General features: G+C 41.7%; 3 protein-coding genes across 4 annotated transcripts; 2 read left to right on the top strand and 1 right to left on the bottom strand.

The window, feature by feature from the left end:
- The first annotated feature begins 5 nt into the window (after positions 1-5).
- TXNDC17 (thioredoxin domain containing 17) lies at positions 6-2,887 on the top strand. The gene is made up of 4 exons (XM_050929616.1): positions 6-205; positions 1,251-1,332; positions 1,964-2,039; positions 2,572-2,887. The coding sequence occupies exons 1-4, from the start codon at positions 64-66 to the stop codon at positions 2,638-2,640; spliced, it is 369 nt and encodes a 122-aa protein (XP_050785573.1). The 5' UTR covers positions 6-63; the 3' UTR covers positions 2,641-2,887.
- Positions 2,888-5,070: 2,183 nt separating this feature from the next.
- Positions 5,071-14,019, bottom strand: MED31 (mediator complex subunit 31). Its single transcript, XM_050929615.1, has 4 exons — positions 13,915-14,019; positions 11,253-11,330; positions 10,373-10,469; positions 5,071-6,532 (listed from the first exon to the last, which is right to left on the bottom strand). Exons 1-4 carry the CDS (start codon positions 13,922-13,924, stop codon positions 6,340-6,342), a joined length of 378 nt encoding a protein of 125 aa, XP_050785572.1. The 5' UTR covers positions 13,925-14,019; the 3' UTR covers positions 5,071-6,339.
- A 100-nt stretch (positions 14,020-14,119) lies between these two features.
- LOC127037627 (tRNA uridine(34) hydroxylase-like) lies at positions 14,120-22,298 on the top strand. 2 transcript variants are annotated; one of them, XM_050929614.1, is made up of 3 exons: positions 14,120-14,200; positions 20,656-20,764; positions 21,793-22,298. In XM_050929614.1, the coding sequence occupies exons 1-3, from the start codon at positions 14,183-14,185 to the stop codon at positions 22,059-22,061; spliced, it is 396 nt and encodes a 131-aa protein (XP_050785571.1). In that variant the 5' UTR covers positions 14,120-14,182; the 3' UTR covers positions 22,062-22,298. The 2 variants fall into 2 exon arrangements, 1 of the variants encoding a protein (XP_050785571.1); XR_007770433.1 differs by lacking the exons at positions 14,120-14,200; positions 20,656-20,764 and adding an exon at positions 20,771-20,829.
- The last annotated feature ends 494 nt before the right edge of the window (positions 22,299-22,792 follow it).

The following is a 22,792-nucleotide window of genomic DNA, read 5'->3' as shown; positions in this document are numbered from 1 at the left end:
TGCGCAGGTGCGCTACCACCCCGGAAGCGAGTAGCTCTAGCACGTTGGAGCTGTAGCGGAGTCATGGGCTGGGAGGAGAAGGCGGTGCGCGGCTATAGCGAGTTCGTGCAGGCGGCCCAGCAGAGCCGCGGCCGGCCCGTCTTCGCCTTGTTCTGCGGCGACAAGGATGCCCAGGGCCGGAGCTGGTGCCCGGATTGCGTCACTGGTGAGTCCGGAGGGGGAACCCCCCCCTTCGTAGGGCCTGGGCTGGGCCCCTGCTCCCTTTAATATACCGAGCCGTGTCCTCCAGCCTCCCCCTCTCTCCTTCCGCATCCCTGAGGCGCAGCCCCGCTAGCTCCTTCCCATCTGTTCCCCGTGGGTATCTGGCAGCGGTATAGTACACCTGTGTGCCTCGGAGTGCCTGACCCCCTTTTTCTGTTTCTCACTCGATGTGGTCTCTGAAGTCGATCTGTAGTTGTTGCCCATAACTTTGGTATGAGGGGGAGAGAGTCTTGGGCAAAGCTCATTCATTCGACACACGAAGGGTCCTTGCCCACTTGTTTATGTAGTCTATACAAGACACTGCCGCTCGCTCTCTCCAGTGCCTACTTCCGATCAGTGCTCCAACTGTAGTCCCCAACCACAAGTTATTACTGCTAGCAGTATTACACATCCCCATATGAAATCATCTACTTCAATGATGAAACTCTGCTCCTTAGATTACATACCCGTGAATGGAATTTAGTTAGCAAACTTGCCCTGCAGTGTGGGCTACTTAAGCTGCCTACCCTGGCACTTGAACTTGGCCAGATGTCGGTTTATGAGCAGTTAACTTATCCCTAATATACCAAGGCATTGCAAAATAGTGACTTCACATAGGATTCCTTAGCAGTAGAAAACCAACCTGGCTTGATGGGAGTTATGGACTCATACTTCCCTATGAATTCTTCAGCATCATGTACACTTGATGTATGTATGGTAGCACTTACTGATCTTAGTATGCTGCTGCTTGGAGGAGTTTATAATCCCAGGACATACAGACAAGGAGACAAAGGCTTGGGAAAAACAAGCAGGACTTCAGAAGCAACTTAAATAGGTGCTGAGTGAGTTCAAGTAAGTTGTACCATACACAGGAGGCTGAGTAGAGGAAAGCATGGTGACTAGTGCATGAAGCAGACAAATGAGCAGCAGAAGTGACAGCATAAGATGCCACAACTGTAAAATATTAATACTGTTATGTAAACTTAATTAGGAAATTCTGTACTCTTTAGCTGAACCAGTCGTGCGGAGTGAATTAAATACCCTGCCTGATGAAGCTGTATTCATATACTGCCAAGTCGGAGACCGAGCCTAGTAAGTGCTAAAAAAGTTACATGTTTTAAGGGCTTCTTGTGCTCGTTTTGTTTAAATGATTATTTAGTTCTAATATACATAAATACTGTCCCATAAAACAATCTTAAGTCATGTTCAAACTATTCTGTGAGCTGGTCCAGACAGTGGGAAACCATATCCATCTCAAATGTCTAAACTAGTCTGTAAGTCTAATTACCCTTATCCTCATTCAGAGGACTTGTAAAAACTTGTTACCTTTATGTATAGGATCATCCCTCATCACAGTAGTATAACAGTTGAACTGAACATTTAAGCCTCCTAAGTGCAGCCATTTTGTGCTTGTTAAACAAAATACTTTAAATTCAAAGTTTGGACTTCAAGTGGTATTTAGAATGCAGAGAATTAGCCATCTGAAAGTTGCAGAACACCTCATGTCTAATGTTGCAGCAGTTAATACCGATTTGATCCAGAATTCTTTGCAATTTATATTTCTACTTATTTTGGTGGTAGCTGTATGCATTAAGAATACAGAATCCAATTTCCCATGGGCTTTCAATTGTACTGATTATGCAAGAAATAGTAAAAGTTATCTTACCCTCCAAACAGAATGTGGAACTTTTGCATAAATTTAACTAATTAACTTTCAAAACAGCTGGAAAGACCCCAACAATGAGTTCAGAAAGAATCTGAAACTAACTGCAGTGCCAACACTACTTAAATATGGGACAGTGAGTATTTTCTTATTTGAATTTGTATACACTAAAGTGAGATGAAGAACAAGCTTGAGTGTGGCAGAATGAACCAGGTGCCCTGCACCCTACTGCTCTGCTGAAGGATTCAGGAAAATTTATTCCTGACCTACAGTAGCCAGGCAGTTCCATTCTGGAAACTCTAAAGACACAAACCATTGGAGGCTGTGTGTTGAAAATGGAACAAGGGCACAAAAGCATAATTGGTGTTCTTAACCTTTGTACTTTATGCTGCTTTACTACTATTTGGGAAAAGGTGAGCAAGAAAACGGGGGGATGTGGAGGAGGGTAGAATAAATTAATCTTCTGAACTGGACATCATACATTTCTGCAGCAGTTTCAAACTCCTATTTCACTTGTATAGGATATCTAGAAAAACCTACAAAGTAGAGACATAAGTTGGTGCTCTCTCTAGTTAAGAATTCAATACCATTATGCTGAGCAAGGAACTCTGTAAAAAGACTTGACACTTTGAACTCTCTTTTCTTGAAACCACTTTTTTTTCTTTCAGCCTCAGAAGTTGGTAGAAGAAGAATGTCTTAACAGAGAGCTTGTGCACATGTTGTTTACTGAAGATTAAGTTCTCTCTTTAGTCAATGGGTATCTACTTTCTAGATAATCATTTATCTTCAAGCTGCTGGCCATTTTCATTTAAAGGAGTGATCATGTATTGCCTTATTTCCATTCAGACTTTAAACTGTCGAGCATTGGCTGAGTGACCAAATAAATGCCATGAAACTGCTGGTACAGAGCATGGGAAGTGATCTTGCAACATTAGAAAACTGTAACTGACCCTTGTGCTGAAATAAACTCCTACTTCCAACAAATTGTGTTGAGCAATCTTTTCAACAGGCTGAACATTCTCTCTTCTTCAATAGAGGAAGTGAAGTGTTTAAGAAACAGGCAGACTCAATCATTGGATGAGTAAGGCTACCTAACTTATTGAAGGCTAATAGCAAGAAAATGCTTGCTTAACTTAAATATTTAACTATCCTGTAGAAATAAAGGTTCATAGCTGTAGCTCAACACTACCTATTACTGTGAAGTAAAAATGCCTCTTTCCTTAAAATAGGAATAAGGGCAGACTGTTTATTATTCTACATTACTCTATCACCTATTGAAGTTAAAAAAACCACAATGTACCACATTACAAAGTCCTCTTTTGATTCTCTACTTATAGGAATGATTTAGTCTCTCTATAAAGGAATGTAGTCAGAATGTCTAGTGGGCTACTCATGGGGAAATAGTGCAAACCCAACCTTTGCAAAGTCTTTTTACTCTAGCTAGAATGACCCCTTTACCAGCCTCCCTCAACTGTCCTGCTTCTTAGAACACCTACCCCACCTGGAGATTTTAATTAAAAGTGGAAGAACCACCAGAGACTCAGTCCATTTATGACTTAGGTGCAAGGGGTACAATGTAAATCCCTTCTAGTCTTTCTAATTTCATTCTTTAGTAGATTTTACTTACAGTTTAATGAGAGCTGTTTCACTTAGGTACAGATTCAATATTAAAAAGTAAATTTTGACTGTAACCTTCTGCTCTAAACATTACATGTGGGGAAATTCTGTGCCAAAACTGTACACAATATTTTAAAACTCCTCAAATTTTATGTAAAAATAATACTACATAATTATGCCAGTTTCAATTGTTTTGGTAATTTATTTCAAAATACCTGTCAGCAAGTATGTCTGTAAAAACAGATACACAAAAATCCCCCCAATAATAGGGAGTTAAAATCCTATGATAACTCAGTTCCTGTTTCTCTTCCCCTGCCCAGCTTGGGGCGGACAACATCCATACCTCCTCCCCAGCCAATACACCTGAATCCCCTATCCCTGAGAGCTTAGCCATACCTGCCTGCCACCCCCCCCCACCTGAGATGCTTGCATCCCTTCTCCTCCAGAGCCCAGCTGTTGGGCTGCCCAGCCCAGATACCCACACCCCTTCCCTACAAGCTCAGCCATATCTTCCCCCTGCCCAGATGCCTACCCCTCAGAGTCCAGGGATCCACACAAATAAATAGCCAGATGCTTAGGCCAGGCTTGGGTGGATTTTCCTCTGTGCCACTGCCTCCTTCCCTCTGGGGAACTGCAGCTGCTGGGAACTCTTCCCCCAGTAGTGTTTTCAGTAGGTGTGAGCTCCACTCGGCCTGGTTCAGTGACTGCTAGTGGCAGCCAGCAGCATTGCACCATAGTTCTGCTGGGGAAAAGCAAAGTCTTGCAGAAATGTTTTTTGTGCAAATTGTGCACTGGTGTAGAATTCCCCCAGAAATAAAATGTGGTAGAGAATTAAAGGAGATATGCTTAACTCAGAGTACCAACTACTATGATAATCTCTCTCATCTTCCTGTCTCACAGTTCACTGCTGTAATGCAGTCACCTCTCTGTATTGTGCTTTGCAGATGGGTGGCCTACTAACTGTTGACTCATCTTTTAGAAAACTTGTCTTGCTCATTCACTCCTCATAAGCATGTGTACAGAGACATCATAAATTGATACACAGACTGTGTGTAGATTTTAAGCATTAACTTAAAAGCCAACAGGTTTTAGAGGGTAGGGTCACTCCAGCAGCAGTCTCTAACCCTTACTAATCTTTTGAAAGATTAGATATCGTCCTTGGTGTGAAATAAAGGGAGCACTATATAAAGTAGAGTTAAGCACTGTGGATGTGAGGATGAAATTCAGATGTATCAGTTTTGATTTTTCATAAGTCAACCTACCAGAGTTATCCTAGAAATCCTTAGCAGAAGGAACATGCACTATTGCACACATCCTATAGAAACAATTCTGTCTTTCAGCCTACATACCTAATTCAAAAGCTGGTTGGCAATATTTGCTGTGCTCTTATAGGCGCTTGTTACATTCAAGGTATTTTTCTAAAAGCATAAGTGTTAGTCTGGCCAAGTGCTTACAAATTGGCTATTTTCCACTGTAGAAGGTAGTCTTTAAGTTTAACCCTTTTAGAAGACGGCTACAGGGCATGAGCCCATTAAAACTTCAGGCAGGACAAAGCTTTGTTATTTTTTATTAAATATAGTTTCAACAACAGCCACAGTCCTGCTGAAAAGTAACATCAGAGTCCATGAAAAAATAAAAGCCACTTCATTTTCTACTTCTAGAGTCAGAACTTTACTCTTTATAACTGACATTCACCTCAATTAATGGCCAGGAAGAAAAAGTCTAATCCCTGCCTTTCTTCTACAGTTATTACACAGTTGTAGGGTATCCATATTTCTTTTTAATTAAGGCTTTAATTGGTGCCTGTAGGGGTTGTCACCTTCTTGTAAAGAAAACAGTTAAAGATAAATACTTCTCTACCTATGACCTTTCACATACAAGCCTTAAAAACATTTATGACTACCTGAAATATACCTACTCCCTTTAAACTTTCCTAGCAGCAACTGTTTTGCAAGAGCCTTACACAGCTCAAGCTTGCTGACACTAAAGAGGCAAGACAACTGAATGGGTACAACTGTCACAGTCCTGTTTTGTGTCTGCACTGGTTATTTCCCCCTGAAAGTCTGTTCAGTTAGTACTAATCTCCCCTCATCCTGCAACCTCTATTATTCTCATCACTGTGGTTTATGCCTCAAATTTTGGTAACCGCAAACATGCATTAGGTTTACAGCAAGGCAGTAAACAATGAATCATTAACAGACTTAAACAAGGAAGTGCAGCATCAGCCCTAGGACAGCTCTGCTTCAATATGGACATGTGCCCAATTAAGATTTTCTGTAACAGATCTCATTTCAATTGTGCATACCTAGCCCTTCTGACAGAAATAGCTCTCTGCATCACATGGGGGCTCCCAGCCCTGCTTTTAGAGTCCCCTTATACCATGCCACTGTCCTCCAAACATTGCAGTTCAGAGAATATACCTTCAAAATACAGACTTTTCAAATACAAATTCTTTCAGTAAGCTTACTCCATAGTTAGATACCAAGGTAATAGGGACCTTAGATAACCATATTTAGTTTTCAAAATAGATACAACATGGATGAAGATCTATAGTGATCTTAAGACTGTACTCTTTCTTTGGAAAAAGACAAAACCATCACTGAAGGTTCAACAAAGTATACATCAGCTACATCCCATTAACATGGATACTACTTGCTGATAGGAAAACAGTCACTTGATAAACCAAAAATGTTCTCTGTCTACATTAGCATATGAAGTTATGTATATCACTAATGCCAAAGCTACAAAAGCAAGCCAAATTTTCCCTTGCAAATACATGTATTGAGATGAAGTAAGTGTTGCTACTGTGTCAAACATTCTCATTTCACAGAAGTATTGTTCTGTAGCTGCTGCTCTGCCAGTGCTTGCTGGAGACGCATTCTTTTCCGTGAATAATGCTGCCAGTGAAGGATCTGTTGCTCATCAATAAATTTAGCACACTGAGCATTTACCAGTTCTTTACGGAAGTGTTCATATTGGAGCAGCTCTAACATGTGCAAACACTGAGGATACCTGGATTAAAAACAAAGAGAATATATTTTAATATAAACTTTTATAGATTTACCCAGATTAGATTTAATATACTACCACTTTCTGTACTAAAAATCCCATATTCTTAGTTTATTATTTTACAATATTTATATGCAAGATATTCATGTTTAGAGAAGCTCTGCTACTTATAATTCAAATAATTAATTATGGTAATGCATTCTTTAAAATAACTCGGACAACATTAGAGAAGGAAAACAGCCCCAAAATCTAACAGGCTCTCTAGATTATCCACTTATTTAAACATTCTTATATACAGTAATGTACTCAGATGATCTCAATCATGTTGCTGATAATTTCAGTCTGAGAAACATACACTCATACTTTTCTAAAGTTAGTCATAGATTTCCATTAAAGCTTCTGTGTATCAGCTGTAATAGTTAACAGTTTCAGAACCTCATGAGGAAAAAACAGAAGAAACTCCTTACACAAAATTTGAAATAGGTCTGCAAAATTAAGAAGTGTGCACAACCATGCTGTACTTCATATCATTTCTTTTCTGTGCTGCAAAATAACTGCAAGTGTTCTTTCTGTGCCTGACTCAGGCTTTGTACTACCAGAGTGTTCAAGAATATTTACTATCAGCAAACACTAAAGCTTCTGTGCAGGCTACCAAATCATGATTTGCTTGAATAATTGAGGGAAGGTAAGTGCCACCCTCTTATCTAGGTCATTAAATACAAGGTCTTCTCATGAAGTCTTGACTGTGTATGTATCAAAACTTTGTAATACAAATCAGCAGACTGGAAACAAATACTGGTATACAGTTATAGAACGCACAATATAAGGTACCTATTATATTACAGTAACTCCTCACTTAAAGTCATCTCAGTTAACCTTGTTTTGTTGTTACGTTGCTGATCAATTAGGGAACATGCTCGTTTAAAGTTGTGTAATGCTCCCTTCTAAAGTCCTTTGGCAGCCACCTGCTTTGTCTACTGCTTGCAGGAAGAGCAGGCCGTAGCAGCTAGCTGGTGGGGGCTTGGAACCAGGGTGAACCAGCAGCCCCTTATCAGCTCCCCACTCCCCTAAGTTCCCTGTGCAGCAGCTGTGACCTTCCCTCCACGGCCATGTGCTGCTCCTGTCCTCTGCCTTGGAGCTGCTCCCGAAGACTCCTGCTTTCTGTGCGGGGGGGGGGGGGGGGGGGGGGGAAAAGGAAGAAGGGGGCTAATGTCAGGGTGTCCCCCTCCCCTTTGTTCCTGCACCCCGCTTACCCCATCTTCCATAGAGCAGGGGGGACAGACCAGGACTCAGGGAGCTTGCAGCAGCTGCCTATCAGCAGGCTGATCTAATTAACAAGGCAGTGTAGTTAAGGGAAATGTGCATATCTCCCTCCATTCCTGCTGCCTTGTGTAGAGAGTGAGTTAACTAGTTCATCATTTAGCAGTAAGGGAAACATCCCACCATTTGACTCCTCCACCTCAACCAAGCTTCACAATCATCATCACTGTGTACCAGTATTAAATTGTTTAAAACTGAGGGTATGTCTACACTACAGGATTATTCCGATTTTATAAAGTCGAGCGCACGTGGGCACACAAAGCACAATAATTCAGCGGTGTGCGTCCATGTACCGAGGCTAGCGTCGATTTCTGGAGCGTTGCACTCTGGGTAGCTATCCCGTAGCTATCCCATAGTTCCTGCAGTTTCCCCCACCCACTGGAATTCTGGGTTGAGATCCCAATGCATGCTGGTGCAAAAACAGTGTCGCGGATGATTCTGGGTAAATGTCGTCACTCATTCCTTCCTCCGTGAAAGCAACAGCAAACAATCATTGCGCGCCCTTTCTCCCTGGATTGCCCTGGCAGACGCCATAGCATGGCAACCATGGAGCCCATTTTGCCTTTTGTCACTGTATGTGTACTGGATGCCGCTGACAGAGGCGGTACTGCAGTGCTACACAGCAGCATTCATTTGCCTTTGCAAGATAGCAGACGGTTACCAGTCGTTCTGTACCGTCTGTCGTGCCATTGTAAATTGGCGATGAGATGACGGTTATCAGTCGTTCTGTACCGTCTGCTGCTGTCATGGGTGCTCCTGGCTGGCCTTCACTGAGGTCGGCTGGGGGCGCAAAGACAAAAATGGGAATGACTCCCCAAGTCAATCCCTCCTTTATGGTTTATCTAAAAATAGAGTCAGTCCTGCCTAGAATATGGGGCAAGTGTACTAGAGAATCAGTGTATCAGAGAACCAGAGAGCACAGCTGCTCCGTGTCAGATCCTGCAGAAATGATGAGCTGCATGCCATTCATGGGGGGGTGCCCCTGCAACAACCCCACCCGTTGCTTCCCTCCTCCCCCAACTTTCCTGGGCTACCGTGGCAGTGTCCCCCCATTTGTGTGATGAAGTAATAAAGAATGCAGGAATAAGAAACACTGAGTTTTTAGTGAGATAAAATGAGGGGTAGGCAGCCTCCAGCTGCTATGATAGTCCAGGCAGGACATTAAACGGTGGGGGGGAAAGGAGCCCAGCATCCCGCTGCTATGATAGTCCAGGCACTACAGAATTTTTTCTTTAGACATGAAAGGGGGGGGGGGGTGGCGGGCTGATGGAACTCAGCCCCCAGTTGCTATGATGAGGGCGGTTACCAGCCCTTCTGTACCATCTACAGGGAATGACCGGAAGTCATTCCTATTTTTACCTCACCTGAGGACAGCCAGGAACACTCACAGGTTGATGACGAGGACGGCTATCAGTCCTTTTGTACAGTACCGTCTGCCACCAGGGAGGGGAGAGGATGCTGCTGTTCAGTGCCGCAGCACTGCGTCTACCAGCAGCATGCAGTAGACATAGGGTGACACTGAAAAAAGTCAAGAAACGATTTTTTCCCCTTTTTTTCGGGGGGGGGGGGGGTAAACTGACAACATATACCCTGAAACACCCCGGAAAATGTGTTTGACCCTACAGGCATTGGGAGCTCAGCCAAGAATGCAAATGCTTTTCAGAGACTGCATGGACTGTGGGATAGCTGGAGTCCTCAGTACCCCCTCCCTCCCTTCCTCCAGGAGCGTCCATTTGATTCTTTGGCTTTCCGTTACGCTTGTCACACAGCACTGTGCTGTGGCCTCTGTCTATCACAGCCTGGAGATTTTTTCAAATGCTTTGTCATTTCGTCTTCTGTAACGGAACTGTGATAGAACAGATGTGTCTCCCCATACAGCAATCAGATCCAGTATATCCCGTATGGTCCATGCTGGAGCTCTTTTTGGATTTGGGACTGCATCGCCACCCATGCTGATCAGAGCTCCATGCTGAGCAAACAGGAAATGAAATTCAAAATTGCGCGGGTCTTTTCCTTTCTACGTGGCCAGTGCATCTGAGTTCAGATTGCTGTCCAGAGCGGTCACAATGGTGCACTGTGGGATACCGCCCGGAGGCCAATACCGTCGATTTGCGGTCACACTAACCCTAATCCGATATGGTAATACTGATTTCAGTGCTACTCCTCTCATTGGGGAGGAGTATAGAAACCAGTTTAAAGAGCCCTTTATATCGATATAAAGGGCCTCACTGTGTGGACGGGTGCAGCGTTAAATCGGTTTAACACTGATAAATTCGGTTTAAACGCGTAGTGTAGACCAGGCCTTACACTGTGTATAAGTGTGTGTATATATAATCTAGTCTTTTGTCTGGTGAAAAAAATTTCCCTGGAACCTAACCGCCTCATTTACATTAATTCTTATGGGGAAACTGGGTTCACTTAACATCGTTTCGCTTAAAGTCGCATTTTTCAGGAACATAACTAAAACGTTAAGTGAGGAGTTACTGTATTACAATGCAGAACTCAAAATAATTTAATACTTACTTTAGGTATTTGGCATATTCAGGTTCTTTCCAGTAAAGTAAATATTTAAGATAATTTACAAAAGATTTGTCTTTGAAGTACCCTCTCTGTGCAAGAACTGAAACAAACAAAACAAGAGTATCAACTGCACATAAAGGAAACCAAATGATATTTAAAACTTTAAAAATGCACATATAAAAGCTTCTGTCTTTGTGGCTTAGTATACATTATTAAAGAGCACTTCTGTTTTTAAAATGTTTTAAACCAACTACGGTTACAAATCACTCTCAAGATTCCGATAACTGAGAGACCAAAAATACTCTTTTTTTTGGTATGTTTATTTTGCATATGATAGCACTCTGTTTATAGCAACTTAGTCGTCTTTCCCCTTTTGTATAGGTCTGTCACACAGCAACAAGGCAGAGAACAGACTTTTAAAAATAGGACAATGTGTTAGTAACATCATAAAAATTAGCAAGAAGGTTGAGGGGCAAAGATGGGGTAGCACCTTAAAATTACTTGAATTCTCTTTTGTTTTTAATTGCCTAATCTTCAAATTGATGGTGTCCCTTTAAATAACTTTAAAATATTTTAATTCGTCCTTCAGCTGTTTCTGCTATTTATTTAGGAATTTATATTGGCACCCAAGGAGTTCATCAATAAAAACAATTACACAAAATAGAACACTTATTAAAAACAAACCAAAAAAAACTATTCCTGCTATAAAGCTTGTCCAAACAAGCAGTGTTAAGACTGAGCAATATTTTTTTATATATCAAGAACTTAAATGATCAACCCCCCTTATTGTATAGACTCTCTCTCAATATTAAGTAATCCAGAAACAAACATTGTAACTAATATTCATTACTCAGGTCCCTGATGTTTCACTTCAAGTACTTACAGTTGAGGTAATTGGGGTTTGCCAGACACTGAACAAATTCCAACTCCAGTTGGAACCGAAGTCGATTTCCAGTATCATCTGATGTTGGGGGGAAAAGTAGGTCAATACCAAAAAAAACCCATTCATTCTATGCAAATGAAAACTATGAAAACATTAATAAGGGTCTGAGCTATACACAGAATACAAAAGATTTGCTTCTCAATACGAGCCACACAGACAGAAGCACTCCATCTGGAGTTGGTGGGAGATAAAGCAATATATCCCCCCCACCAAATCACAGAAATATAGAAACATAGAATATCAGGGTTGGAAGGGACCTCAGGAGGTAATCTAGTCCAACTCCCTGCTCAAAGCAGGACCAATCCCATAATATTGATTCATTTTGCAAGATAGTTCTTACCGAATCTGAGATACTTTGTCAAATGAATCAATGTTTGGCACACCAGTAAATATTATAGCACCAAACCCATGCTACCTTTTAGAAAGATATCCAGTCTTGATTTGAAGCCTTTAATTGATGGGAAATCTACCACATGCCTATGTCAGTTCTATCAACAATCAATTACCTTCACTGTTAAAAATATGTACCTTATTTCTAGTCTGGATTTGCCTACCTTCAATCACTGGATCTCATCCCTTTTCCTGTTCCATCAAAATGCCAATTACTATCAGAAATCTCTTTCTGGTGTAGATACTGCAATCAAGTAACCTCTTAATCTTCTCTTGCATAAATTAAATAGATTGAGTTTCCCTAGTCTCTCACTATAAAGTGTGTCTTTCAGGTCTTGAATCATTCTTATTGCCCCTTTCTCAATCCTTCCAATTTTTAACATCCTTTTTGAGGCATCAACACCAAATTGAACACAATACACTGAACACAAATAATAAACTCTAAGAATATGGGATTTTAGCAATGGCATCACTAATACTGAATACAGAAGTAATATGACCTTCCTACTCGATATTGCTCTACTTATACATCCAAATATAATACTGCCCTCTTAGCTACACTTTATCTACCCTGACCCATCTTTCAATATCACTGGATTCCAGGTTACAGTTCCCTGCATCTTAAAAGTGTGACCTACATTCTTTGTTCTTAGATGTTGTTCAAATGAGCGCACCTAACCAAGCTAGATAAGTCAGTCTTTATTTACCACTCCACCAGTCTATCATCTGCAAATTTGATCTGCAATGATTTTACATTTTCTTTCAGATCACAAAGAAATTAAATAGTATTTGCAAGGAACAGATCCCAACAGGACCCCACTAACAACTCACCCACCCCACCCACTATGACAATTCCCCATTTACACATATTTTTTATGATTTATCAGTTAACAAGCTTTTAATCCATTTAGTACGGGTGCATGCACTTGTATATTTGGGGGCATGGGGTGTTAAATGTCAGATGGGATTAAATCAAATGCCTATAGAAGTCTACATATATTAGTTCTCTCAACCAAATTTATGATCACATCAAAAAATGATATAAAGTTTGTCTGACAAGATCTATTTTCCCATTAAGCCATGTTGACTGTCATTAGTTATGTGACTATCCTTTTTTACTGACTATATCCCATATCAGCCTTTTCCTTATTTTGGGTGATGGGTATCCCATAAAATGGGGAACCAGGGTAAAGAAGTGTTAAAGCTTTCCTGAGCCAATGACTCATGGGGCTGACACTGTTAAGGAACATCAATCAGTTTCACAGCCAATGGTATGCAAGCGAGTTCTGTGGTCCGCATCAGGTCTGACCACCTCTAAGTGCCCCAAGATAATGGATCAGACACCCTGTTTGCAGCTTGGTGAACTGGAGGTGGCCTTTCAGCGTGAAAGACAGCACAGCCCAGACCTCCCTCTCAGGACTGTAGTCAAGTGCCTTAACCACTCAGCCATGCTAAGCCAATATTAGACAAGTAACAGCCCAAAACCCAGGGGAACAGAACCCCAGACTTGAATAAGAGATGGGAACAGATGGCAACTCTAATCCCCAGATACCCACCCTCCCCACCCCCACCCACCAGCATCAGGACTCTGCTTCCTGCTCCCCTCGCTAGAGAGCTCTCCTTCCTGAAGCCAGGCCCGGGAGTCCCTCCCCAGCAGCCCTGAGGGGCCGAGTGCAGCAAGCAACCCACTCCCTTCTCTCCATGTGTCTCTTCGTAACGCCGGCATCTGGCATTTCCACTCCCTGCACCTGAAGACGTGGGGTTTCTACCCAGGAAAGCTTCTGCCCAAATAAATCTGTTCGGCTTCAGGTGCCCCCGGGCTCGTTGTTTTTGTGGCTACCGCCTAACACGGCTACCCCTGACCCCCAAGCTTAGCGTGTCATCTTGGTGGGCAACACTGCAGCGCAGCGGGCCCAGAGGGGGCCTTGTAACACCGCGGCCCCGCTTCTTATAACGAGCCCCCCCGGCAGGGCGAGGCGCGCTCCCCTCAGGGGAAAGAGCGGGGGGGGGGGTTGAGACGCGGATGCGCCGGGGCAGGAGCTGGTGAGAAAGGGGCGTTCACTCCCCACCCCCAGGCCACAGCAGCGCCGCACGGTCTCCGAGCCCTTCCCAGTGAAGCGGGAGACTAGCAGGATCACCAGGCGGAGGTCGGCGGCTGGAAGCCGGGGACTCTGGAGCCAGGAGCCGACCGGAGGCCGCCCCCGGCTCTCACCTGTCTCCATGGCTGACGGCCCCGCTCACCCGCCAAGACACCCAGAACACAAGATGGCGGCGGACCCCGCCGGCCGGAAGCCTCACGGAAGGCAGCACTGGTGCATTCTGGGAAGCCAAGCGCAGCGTGCGGGCGTTGCTAGGGTAACGAATACGCTGCGGGGAGTGGGGAGCCATGATTTGCTCCTCCGCCCTTTGTGTCCTGAGTGCGGGAGAACTCAGCTCCCGAGCAGGGCTGCGGTGTCACGACATCACAGTGCGCCAAGTGGATGACGTCACAACCCGGGGTGCGGCGCTGCTCATGACATAAAAGCAGAGGAATGCTGCGTCGAGTATGACATCACAGTGCACTAAGTGAATGACGTCACAACAGAAGCGGTTATTGTGCTCGCTGTTCATGACCTCGCTTGGGGACATGCTGCATTGATCATGGCACTGCACTGTGGCAGTGGTGTATTGTTCATGATACCACAGTGCCTGGGTGCCATGGTGTGCAGGATACCACATTGTGCAGGTGCCCCATTGTGTGTGACATCACAATGCAGGATGTGTTAGGAACAGCCTGGATGGAACTCATTGCAGAATCAGACACTAAGATGGGACATGATAACTGTGTACAACTTGCAAACAACAAGCAAGTGGAGGAATTTTCAGTGTGGTACAAAGAGAAATAACTGAAAGTGATTAAATGAAATTAAGAGGGATAACTTAGGCTGAATATCAGGGAACACTTCCTGACAGTGAGATATATTGGGTTGTGGAATAGTCTCCCAAAGGAAGTGGTGAAACCTCATTGCTCTGGACTTTTAAAATTGGATCATAAAAACGTGTGCTACAGTATGAGAGAAAGAGCGAAATCAGGTGCTCTAACAATTCTTTCTCTTCTCTAATATAATACTTGATGGTGATGATCATAACAATCAATCTCGTATGCAGTGGTTTTCATCCATAAATCTCAAAGCAAATTGTGTATATGATTAACAAAACAACATTATTTTTAAAACCTCAAATTACAAACCCTTTGTAAAAAATGTTGATACTTTTTATTCACGAGTTTCCAAAAAGTAGGCAAAACTACAGCACACAGAAGGGAAAATGGTCTCTCTTCAGAAACAACACAGAAAATAAAGGTAGAACGTGATACAGAAAAAATAACACAGGTGAGAACCCACATTTTGGAGATCAAAAGCTTCATACTGCTCCCAATAAAATCAACAGCAGGGAGCAGGATTGGGTCCATAGTCCATCATGTCGGTTAAGGGGAAGAAGTAATATATTCATGTATTTTAATACCAAATGCAGCTATATACATAAAAATAAATCCAAATTAAAAACAGCAGGGAAATGTCTCCTACCTTTTGTACCTACTCTCATATCCCTTGCTCACTCATAGTTGCCTGTAATTTTAAAGTTTGCATTGGGCTGCTAAAACTAAAGCACAAACTCTAGAATCAAAGGACTCAAAAGTTCAGTTTTGTATCAGTAACCTCGCTTTGCAATCAATGGCCTTGATTTGCACTCTTTTTCAGATGGTGCTTGCCAAAAAATTGTGAGCTTTTGCTTTTTGAAAAACAGTGCTATATATAACATTTGTTTTGTAGTGATTATAAGGACAAATAAGATTTTTTTATATCTACATTTTTGAAGTTTTTTCCCTAAGAAATTATAAGTTTCTCCTTTTTTGCCACTAATGTAATTGACTATAAGGGTTAAAATTCTGTTAATATTATCCAAATGAATACTAGCCATGTAACCTATTACCTAAGTGGAAATCTTCAGAGACCATATCCTTCACAGTTCTTTGCAACCTCAAAGATAATGGCAACAGAATTTCTGCAGGAGATGGACAATTTAAATATAAGTGACCCCAAAGAAACGATGAGTTTAGCTATAAAGTGGGTACAGAAGACATTTCCAAATGTGGAATCAGTTACCACAGGGACATTGCAATGCTGGATGGAAGAGAAGCCAGAGGAATTAATCATTCTTGTAAGTGATTTATTACCTATGAATTATAGCAAGTACTCTGTAATTAAAATCAGTCTTGGTCTCTTGAAAACCCAATTTAAGAGGGTAACACTTTCCTATGTGCAACAAGTATTTCCTGTAACATGGCTGTTCAGGTATAATTTTTTTTAAAACTTATGATCTTATGTCAGACTTGTCTTTTTTCTCTTTTCCCTTCATGTCTTATCCTTTCCACATTTCACAAGTAGAGCCTCATAAAGCAGGGTGCACTAGAGGACACTAATAACACTTTGCCCCTTTATAGCCTGGTGTACCCAAGGATTTCAAAGCATGCTGGGCTCAGTCCTCTATGTAGTTGTTTTTGATCATTCTTTCTTGACCTGATTGTGATGCATGCATGTCTGTGACAAATTAAATAAAAATAAAGTTATAATCAAGCTCACTCATAGAGTTAGCTCTTCAGCTGCAGTAAAGTAAAGTAGCACTGTTGAAGTAAGTGGTACTAAGCTGATGTGCACCAACTTAAGATCTAGAGGAAAGCTGAAAACCACAGGATCTCACAGGGGATTCTTCAAGAAAACAAATAAAATCTCCCATCCCATTATTCATTTACAGGCATTGTTATAGTGCTTCTGGTAGGATCTGAGAGCCATTTACTTATGTTAGGTTCAATTTATTCATTTAAACCCACTGTATGGGCACCTACACTAGGACTTTTCATGCTGCCTATCTAGCACTGGTGCTGGTCCTAGAGTAAGGGCCGCTGTACTTGAGGTTAGGTTGTTTGTGCAACTGTGCTATCTAACCCTACATTAGTGCTTCTACCCTTGCTAGCATTGGGGAATCATTAACACTGCTTTTTTGCAACACCTGAATTTTCCACTGAAGTCTCCCAACCCAGAACCTAACCATCCCAGCTTTAGTGTTTGAGATTTACTGATGCCCAGCATAAGCACATGATGGTGCCGGAAAAAGGAATGTTTTAGTGGCAGCATGCTCTGCCCCTGGAAAGGAACTGCTGCCAGGTAAGAGAGCTCTGTTTGACAAGGCCTGTATTTTGTGGAGTTTTTGGACTGGGGTTTTAGTCCTGGTTCCCCAGTTGTGTAGGTCAGTTGGTGGGGTGAGAAGTGTGTGTGTGTGTGTGTGTGTGTGTATAGTAATTGTATTTGCAATCCATTAATCATTACAACTCCATATTGCACTAGATGTTGCCAAGTTCTAGATTCCAACTGTGGGAACTGAGTGGAGAGAAAAGGTGGGGTGCCAACAAGCTTCTCAAGAAAGGAAACTATAGTTGTGGCAGGTTATGCTGTTAACCCCTTGGACAGGCAGTTTTAATTTTAATTTGAAATCAGTTGCAAACCCCACTTCAAAAACAGCCAAGTTCTTCAGCCTTTTCCTAAGGGAACGCGAACTATAAAGGTCAATCAGGCTCTACTGTGAAAGTTTCATTCATCCAAGTTATGTGACAGTGAGAGCCAGGGCTGGATTTAGGCACAGGCTACCAAGGTGATGGCCTGGCTCGGGGTGCTGTACGGTATTCAACAGTTTAACAAATGGAGGGCAGGCACTGAAAATGCCCCTTGCCTGGAGCACCGTTTGGTCTACGGTCAGTCCCGGCTAAAGCACTTAATAAATGGAACTCTCTGAAAGAGCAGAGCAGAGCTGCATTGTTGCATCAGCACCCTGGGCAGAAACTCCACTTCTGAGGACTGGTCTACACTACGGGGGAAAATCGATCTTAGATACGCAACTTCAGCTACGTGAATAACGTACCTGAAGTCAAAGTATCTGAGATCAAATTACTCACCGTCCTCACGGCTCGGGATCGATGTCCGCGGCTCCCCCTGTCGATTCCGCAACTCCATTCGAATTGGTGGAGTTCCGGAATCGATATAAGCGCGTTCGGGGATCAATATATCGTGTCTAGATGAGACGCGATATATCGATCCCCAAGCAATCGATTGCTACCCGCTGATACGGCGGGTAGTGAAGACATACCCTCAGAGCTAGACTATAACAAATCTCTGTGGTCTAATGCTGCCAAGCTAGCTAGGTTTTACTGCTCCTACTGTTGTTACATTGCAGTAACAATGGTATTTACAGATTTACCTAAAACCTGGAATCTGAGTTTTTTTGTAAGCACTTTCCTATTTTTATAGGTTAAAATATTTTAAAATGTCTCAGTTAGGAATTGCCTATAAAAGTATCTGTTGCAAACTAACATGCAGCATAGATTTTTTTTTTCTGTGAATTGGGTTATAAAAACATCTAAGGACCACTTGTTCTTAGCTTTTGTTAATATAGTAGGGTTGCTTTTTTCAGACAGGATCTTAGTGGTTGTGGAATACTACCATTATCATGTTGAAAAGTACAAAGTCACTCCCCAGTAAACACAGACTTGAGGCTAAAAGGAGAGATCAGGCAGATCCCACGTGTCTGCTTTTCTATTCTGGAATGCGATTTTGCTCCCAATAGTGACTTCAGAGGAGAGGATCCTATGGAAAGGTTGACTCACAGGAATCAAATTAGCATGTAGGTTTGCCAAAATCAAGTCAAGAATCTCAATTCTTGGCCATCAATATCAGGAACAAATTGAAAATTGAGGATAAGAAATAAAGGCCAGGAATATTCTCTAGGGAAATATTTAAAAAAAAAAAACTAGTTAGTTTGTATGCGAGTCACCTGAACATGTGCCCAGAACTCTCAGCTCTGACACTGGCCTTGAGCAGATGACAACCAACCAGCTTCACTGTTTTCATCTATAGAACAGGAGTGATAGTACAGACTTACCTACTCTATCCCAGCGCTAGGGCTGTCTATTAGTTGAGATCCAGTGATGCAGTATTTACGTCTGTGAGTTCAATGGCACGGCTTATGTAAGCAAAGATTGCGAATTTAGATCCTGATTGTTTCTAAAGCACGTTTAAGGGATGTGCTAAATACTATTTGCTTTAAATTATTATTTATTTTTATAAAATTGCATTCCTGTGGATTGTACTTTAACAAACGTAGGAAGATGAGTTCCCTGCCATAACGAGATTAAAACCTGTGTAAGTGAAAGCTGTGTTGTAAAAATGACATGGTGTATATAATTACACTGTGTGTAATTACCAGCTCACCAAAGTGGCAATAAAGTTAAGTTCTTCCAATGTTGTTATAGCTATTCTGTTTAGTGACACATAAAGATAGCAGGTACTAAGAGATCTTGCCAGATCCTGGGTAAAAACCTAGCCCCCGTAAAGCCAAGCAATGGGTGTTTTGTGATTGACTTCAACAGGGCCAGAATTTCACCGCCTAATTTCATCCATCACAAATGGATTCAGACTCAGTTGATACTGTCTATTTATGTAGCCTCTCTGTTGATTGGAGAAGGCTTCCCTTTAAAACCTGAGATATTACATACGGTACTTGTTCCTCTGCAGGACTCAATAGGTAAGTTTCATGTTAAAAACAAGGTGTTTTCTGTGTGAACGGTGGAATATCACACTAAGAACTTTACACAGTACTTGTGCTTTTCAAAGTCATTTCCCAGGATTTATAACAGCCTTACAGCTTTATGAAAGCAGACTGTGTGAGACAACTGTACCATTTTTCACACTGAAGAGTAGTTGTGACTAACAAAACAAGGATAATTTTGTAATAAGGATTCTCTACAAACCCTTTTTTTCACTCAGACCTCGCATTCATGGAGTTTATACAGAACATTATAAACCATGGGTCAGATTCTGTCAGCTTTGCTCATGCTGAGTTGTACTTGACTGTTAATAATCCGACTGAAGAAAATGGATCTACTTATGGAGTAAGCTACTACATAATGTCAGTAAGGGTGACAGAATCTGGCACTACATAGCTTTAGCACCACTAAATGCAGCCCGTTCTGGGGTGTGAAGCCAGCACCCCATCATCCAGCATACACTGGCAAAAAGGGATACACTGGGCAAGGATAAAACCTTATTCTTATACAAAGTGCCATTAGATAGTCAAATTCTACCTAGAGGAAACAGTATATTGATTAAGATCTCATCTACAAGTTATTAGCACATTTAAATCTGTTTATTTACCTCAGAATGATAATGGACTGGAGCAACACTGCCATGATTCAAACCAGAGGTCCCAAGTCCAGCCTATGCATCTTCAACATCTCTCCCACCTAGAAGGCAGTCCTGTCACTATCTCTGTCAGTAGGTCTTGAAAAATTGTATCCAGAGTAGGTCAGAAAGAACTTGTGCAGACTCTAGAAGATCCTGTTTCAAATATGGTTAAATAATAGAGAACAGGGTGCACATTATGTTATATTTATAACAAGCCTCTACAAAGTCTGCAATTTTTTACTCCAACTCTATAATTGTAGCTCAATAGCAGCGAGATCATAGTTATCGCTGACTGAAATGATTGTTAGAACATATTTAATTAAAGGCTTAACTGTTCGCTTGAGTTTTACTTTTGAGGTCAAGGGACTGGCAGGTAATGTGCATTTCCCAAAGCCCATCCTGTGATAGTCTTTGCAGAAACAATCTTCATCTGGAGTTTATTAGACAAAGATGAAATTTTAATGAAGCTGTAAGTTTGGCTGCCCCAAGACTCAAGTTTTTGTGGCTTTTTGTGAACATAGTCACATGAGCATGTCCCCATGGTTCATTCCGGGTTCATACAACTAAGAGGTAGCATAAATAGATCTGACATTAAACATCATGCTGCATATTTTAAACAGTCCTAAGATATTGTAGGTTTTATTTTAATGAGTTAAAATTCGTCAATATTCTGTTCTTAGGATACCCGGAGTACAGCTGAATTTGAAGTCAGCCATCTGCCAGGAGCAATACTCATTGACCCTCAGAGTGATACACTGCAAGAATTTCTGCAGAAACAGCTCCTTCCAGGTATAGAAAAGATCTCCGTAGGACTCGTTCTTTGTTGTTGCAAATTGCTTTCAAGCTGCTTTAAGGTGAGAATTTTCAAAAGCGCGCAGTGAGCACACTTGGAGCCAGAGTTTCAGAAGTGCTCAGTCCATGGGGTGCTGGAGACAACTGGAGAATGGCTTGGCGCATAGCCAGCTGAGAATTGGGGAAGTGCAAAGACCACCTTTTCACCACCCTCCTGAGCTATTTCTCAACCATAGCCAAGAATCTGGGACTTAATATTAAAAAAAAAAAATAAAGCCTTACCTGGGTTATTAACAATACTCAGGATTATGAGAAACCTAATTTACTTTTCATCACATATTCTGGATTATTATTACTATTTTACTCTCTATATGGCACTCAGCCTAGATGGTATAACCGGACTGGGCAATTTCTACTCAGTTTTGTATTCAGGTTCTCATACACTGGCACAGTGCTGAAGAGCCTAGGTAAAGAAGTTCTAAAGGGCATTTCAATCTGAAACAACTATTTTCAATGATATTAAAAAACACAAACATGTATAATCGTCATTAATATTAGATTTTGTCATATAAAAAGAGAAACTAAATTTTGTGTCTAAATGGCTTGAACAAGGTGCTGGGTTATGCCTGGTGCTGAGGTCATTATTGCTGAAATAATCATCATCATAACAGACTAGAAGTATTGCCAACTCTCATAAAAATGTAATGTTTTTTAAAGCCCTAGCTTCTGGAGTCAAGTGAATATGTGAGAATCTCAGCTTTAAAAAAAGTTCTCAGCACTTATGGATGCAAAACTTGAAACTGTGACACCATCCACTGTATATCCTAAAGGCTCAGAAACTAAACATGGAATGAAAAGGACCTAAATTCATTATTTTTTTTTAAAACTCATTATTTTTGAGCCAATCTCATGATTTATGAGGGCCTGAGTTACCACTGGAGTTGGCAATACTGGATTAGTGAGATAAAACCTTCTAGCTGTACATGCCTTTTAATTCCATCCTTGTGTTTTCTGTTCTATTTCAGAGAGTAAAAATAAAAACATCATTTGCTATTGCACTGTGGGATACAGGTCTTCCATGATTGCCCAGAGCATAAATGAGTTCTTGTCAAGTGAAGCCGGCCAAACCCCCAAAACTTCTCTGAAGGTTTATAATGCAGAAGGAGGACTGGTGAAATGGGCCAGTGAAAGAAGGCTGATGGTGGACAAGCAGGAGCAGCCCATTCACCTTGTTCACCCCTACAGTGAAGCATGGGCAAAACTACTGGAACCAGAGCTGCAAGCACAAATCTAAAGCATTTCTGCAAGTCTGATCTTAACTGGGGCCTCTAAGTGAAATACAAATTAATATTAAGAATAAGAATTAATGGGGGCCCCAACCTCAACTGTGTCTTGTAGGAATAACCATAATGCTTCTAATAATAGAGGATTACAATATGTATTGTAAAAGCAGCAAAGAGTCCTGTGGCACCTTATAGACGAACAGACGTATTGGAGCATGAGTTTTTGTGGGTGAATACCCACTTCATCAGATGCACGCATTTCACCCATGAAAGCTCATGCTCCAATACATCTGTTCGTCTATAAGGTGCCACAGGACTCTTTGCTTTTACAGATCCAGACTAACACGGCTACCCCTCTGAATATGTATTGTCGTTGTTTTAATGGTGGGCAGAACTGGCTAAAGCTACTAAGCCAGCTTTTCAGCTGGTCTAAAGAGGAGTAGGAACTGAAGTCAGTTCAGATATGACAATTTACACCAGTTAGACTGAAATCTAGATTAACAAAGGGCACAGGATAATACAGAATCCCTCTGCAGTCTGGTGAAAAAGGAGACGTCCTGGCAAATGCTGGAAACAAGTCTGAAAGAGGTTATTGTGTCCTAGCATAAGAAATGTGATAAAGGCACATCAGTCCTCCTCTTACGCCAAGATGGAACAGAACACTTTAGCTTTATGAACCTTTTCCTTCAGTCTCCAGGTCTGTCACTCTGGCACCTATCATAAGCATCTTTTAAAAATTATA

This window comes from Gopherus flavomarginatus, chromosome 19, assembly GCF_025201925.1.
Source record: "Gopherus flavomarginatus isolate rGopFla2 chromosome 19, rGopFla2.mat.asm, whole genome shotgun sequence".
Taxonomy (NCBI): Eukaryota; Metazoa; Chordata; order Testudines; family Testudinidae; genus Gopherus; species Gopherus flavomarginatus.
The sequence above is the reverse complement of the archived record's forward strand: the minus strand, read 5'-3'. Positions and strand labels throughout refer to the sequence as shown.

Bases quoted from the DNA above. Each gene is read 5' to 3' on its own strand.
- TXNDC17 (XM_050929616.1), top strand. From the start codon at position 64: ATGGGCTGGGAGGAGAAGGCGGTGCGCGGCTATAGCGAGTTCGTGCAG. The intron at 206-1,250 runs GTGAGTCCGGAG...TGTACTCTTTAG, and splicing joins GTGCCCGGATTGCGTCACTG to CTGAACCAGTCGTGCGGAGT. The intron at 2,040-2,571 runs GTGAGTATTTTC...TTTTTCTTTCAG, and splicing joins CACTACTTAAATATGGGACA to CCTCAGAAGTTGGTAGAAGA.
- MED31 (XM_050929615.1), bottom strand. The intron at 10,470-11,252 runs GTAAGTACTTGA...TGTTTGTTTCAG, and splicing joins AAACCCCAATTACCTCAACT to TTCTTGCACAGAGAGGGTAC. The intron at 6,533-10,372 runs GTAAGTATTAAA...TTTTTAATCCAG, and splicing joins GAATATGCCAAATACCTAAA to GTATCCTCAGTGTTTGCACA.
- LOC127037627 (XM_050929614.1), top strand. The intron at 20,765-21,792 runs GTATAGAAAAGA...GTTCTATTTCAG, and splicing joins GCAGAAACAGCTCCTTCCAG to AGAGTAAAAATAAAAACATC.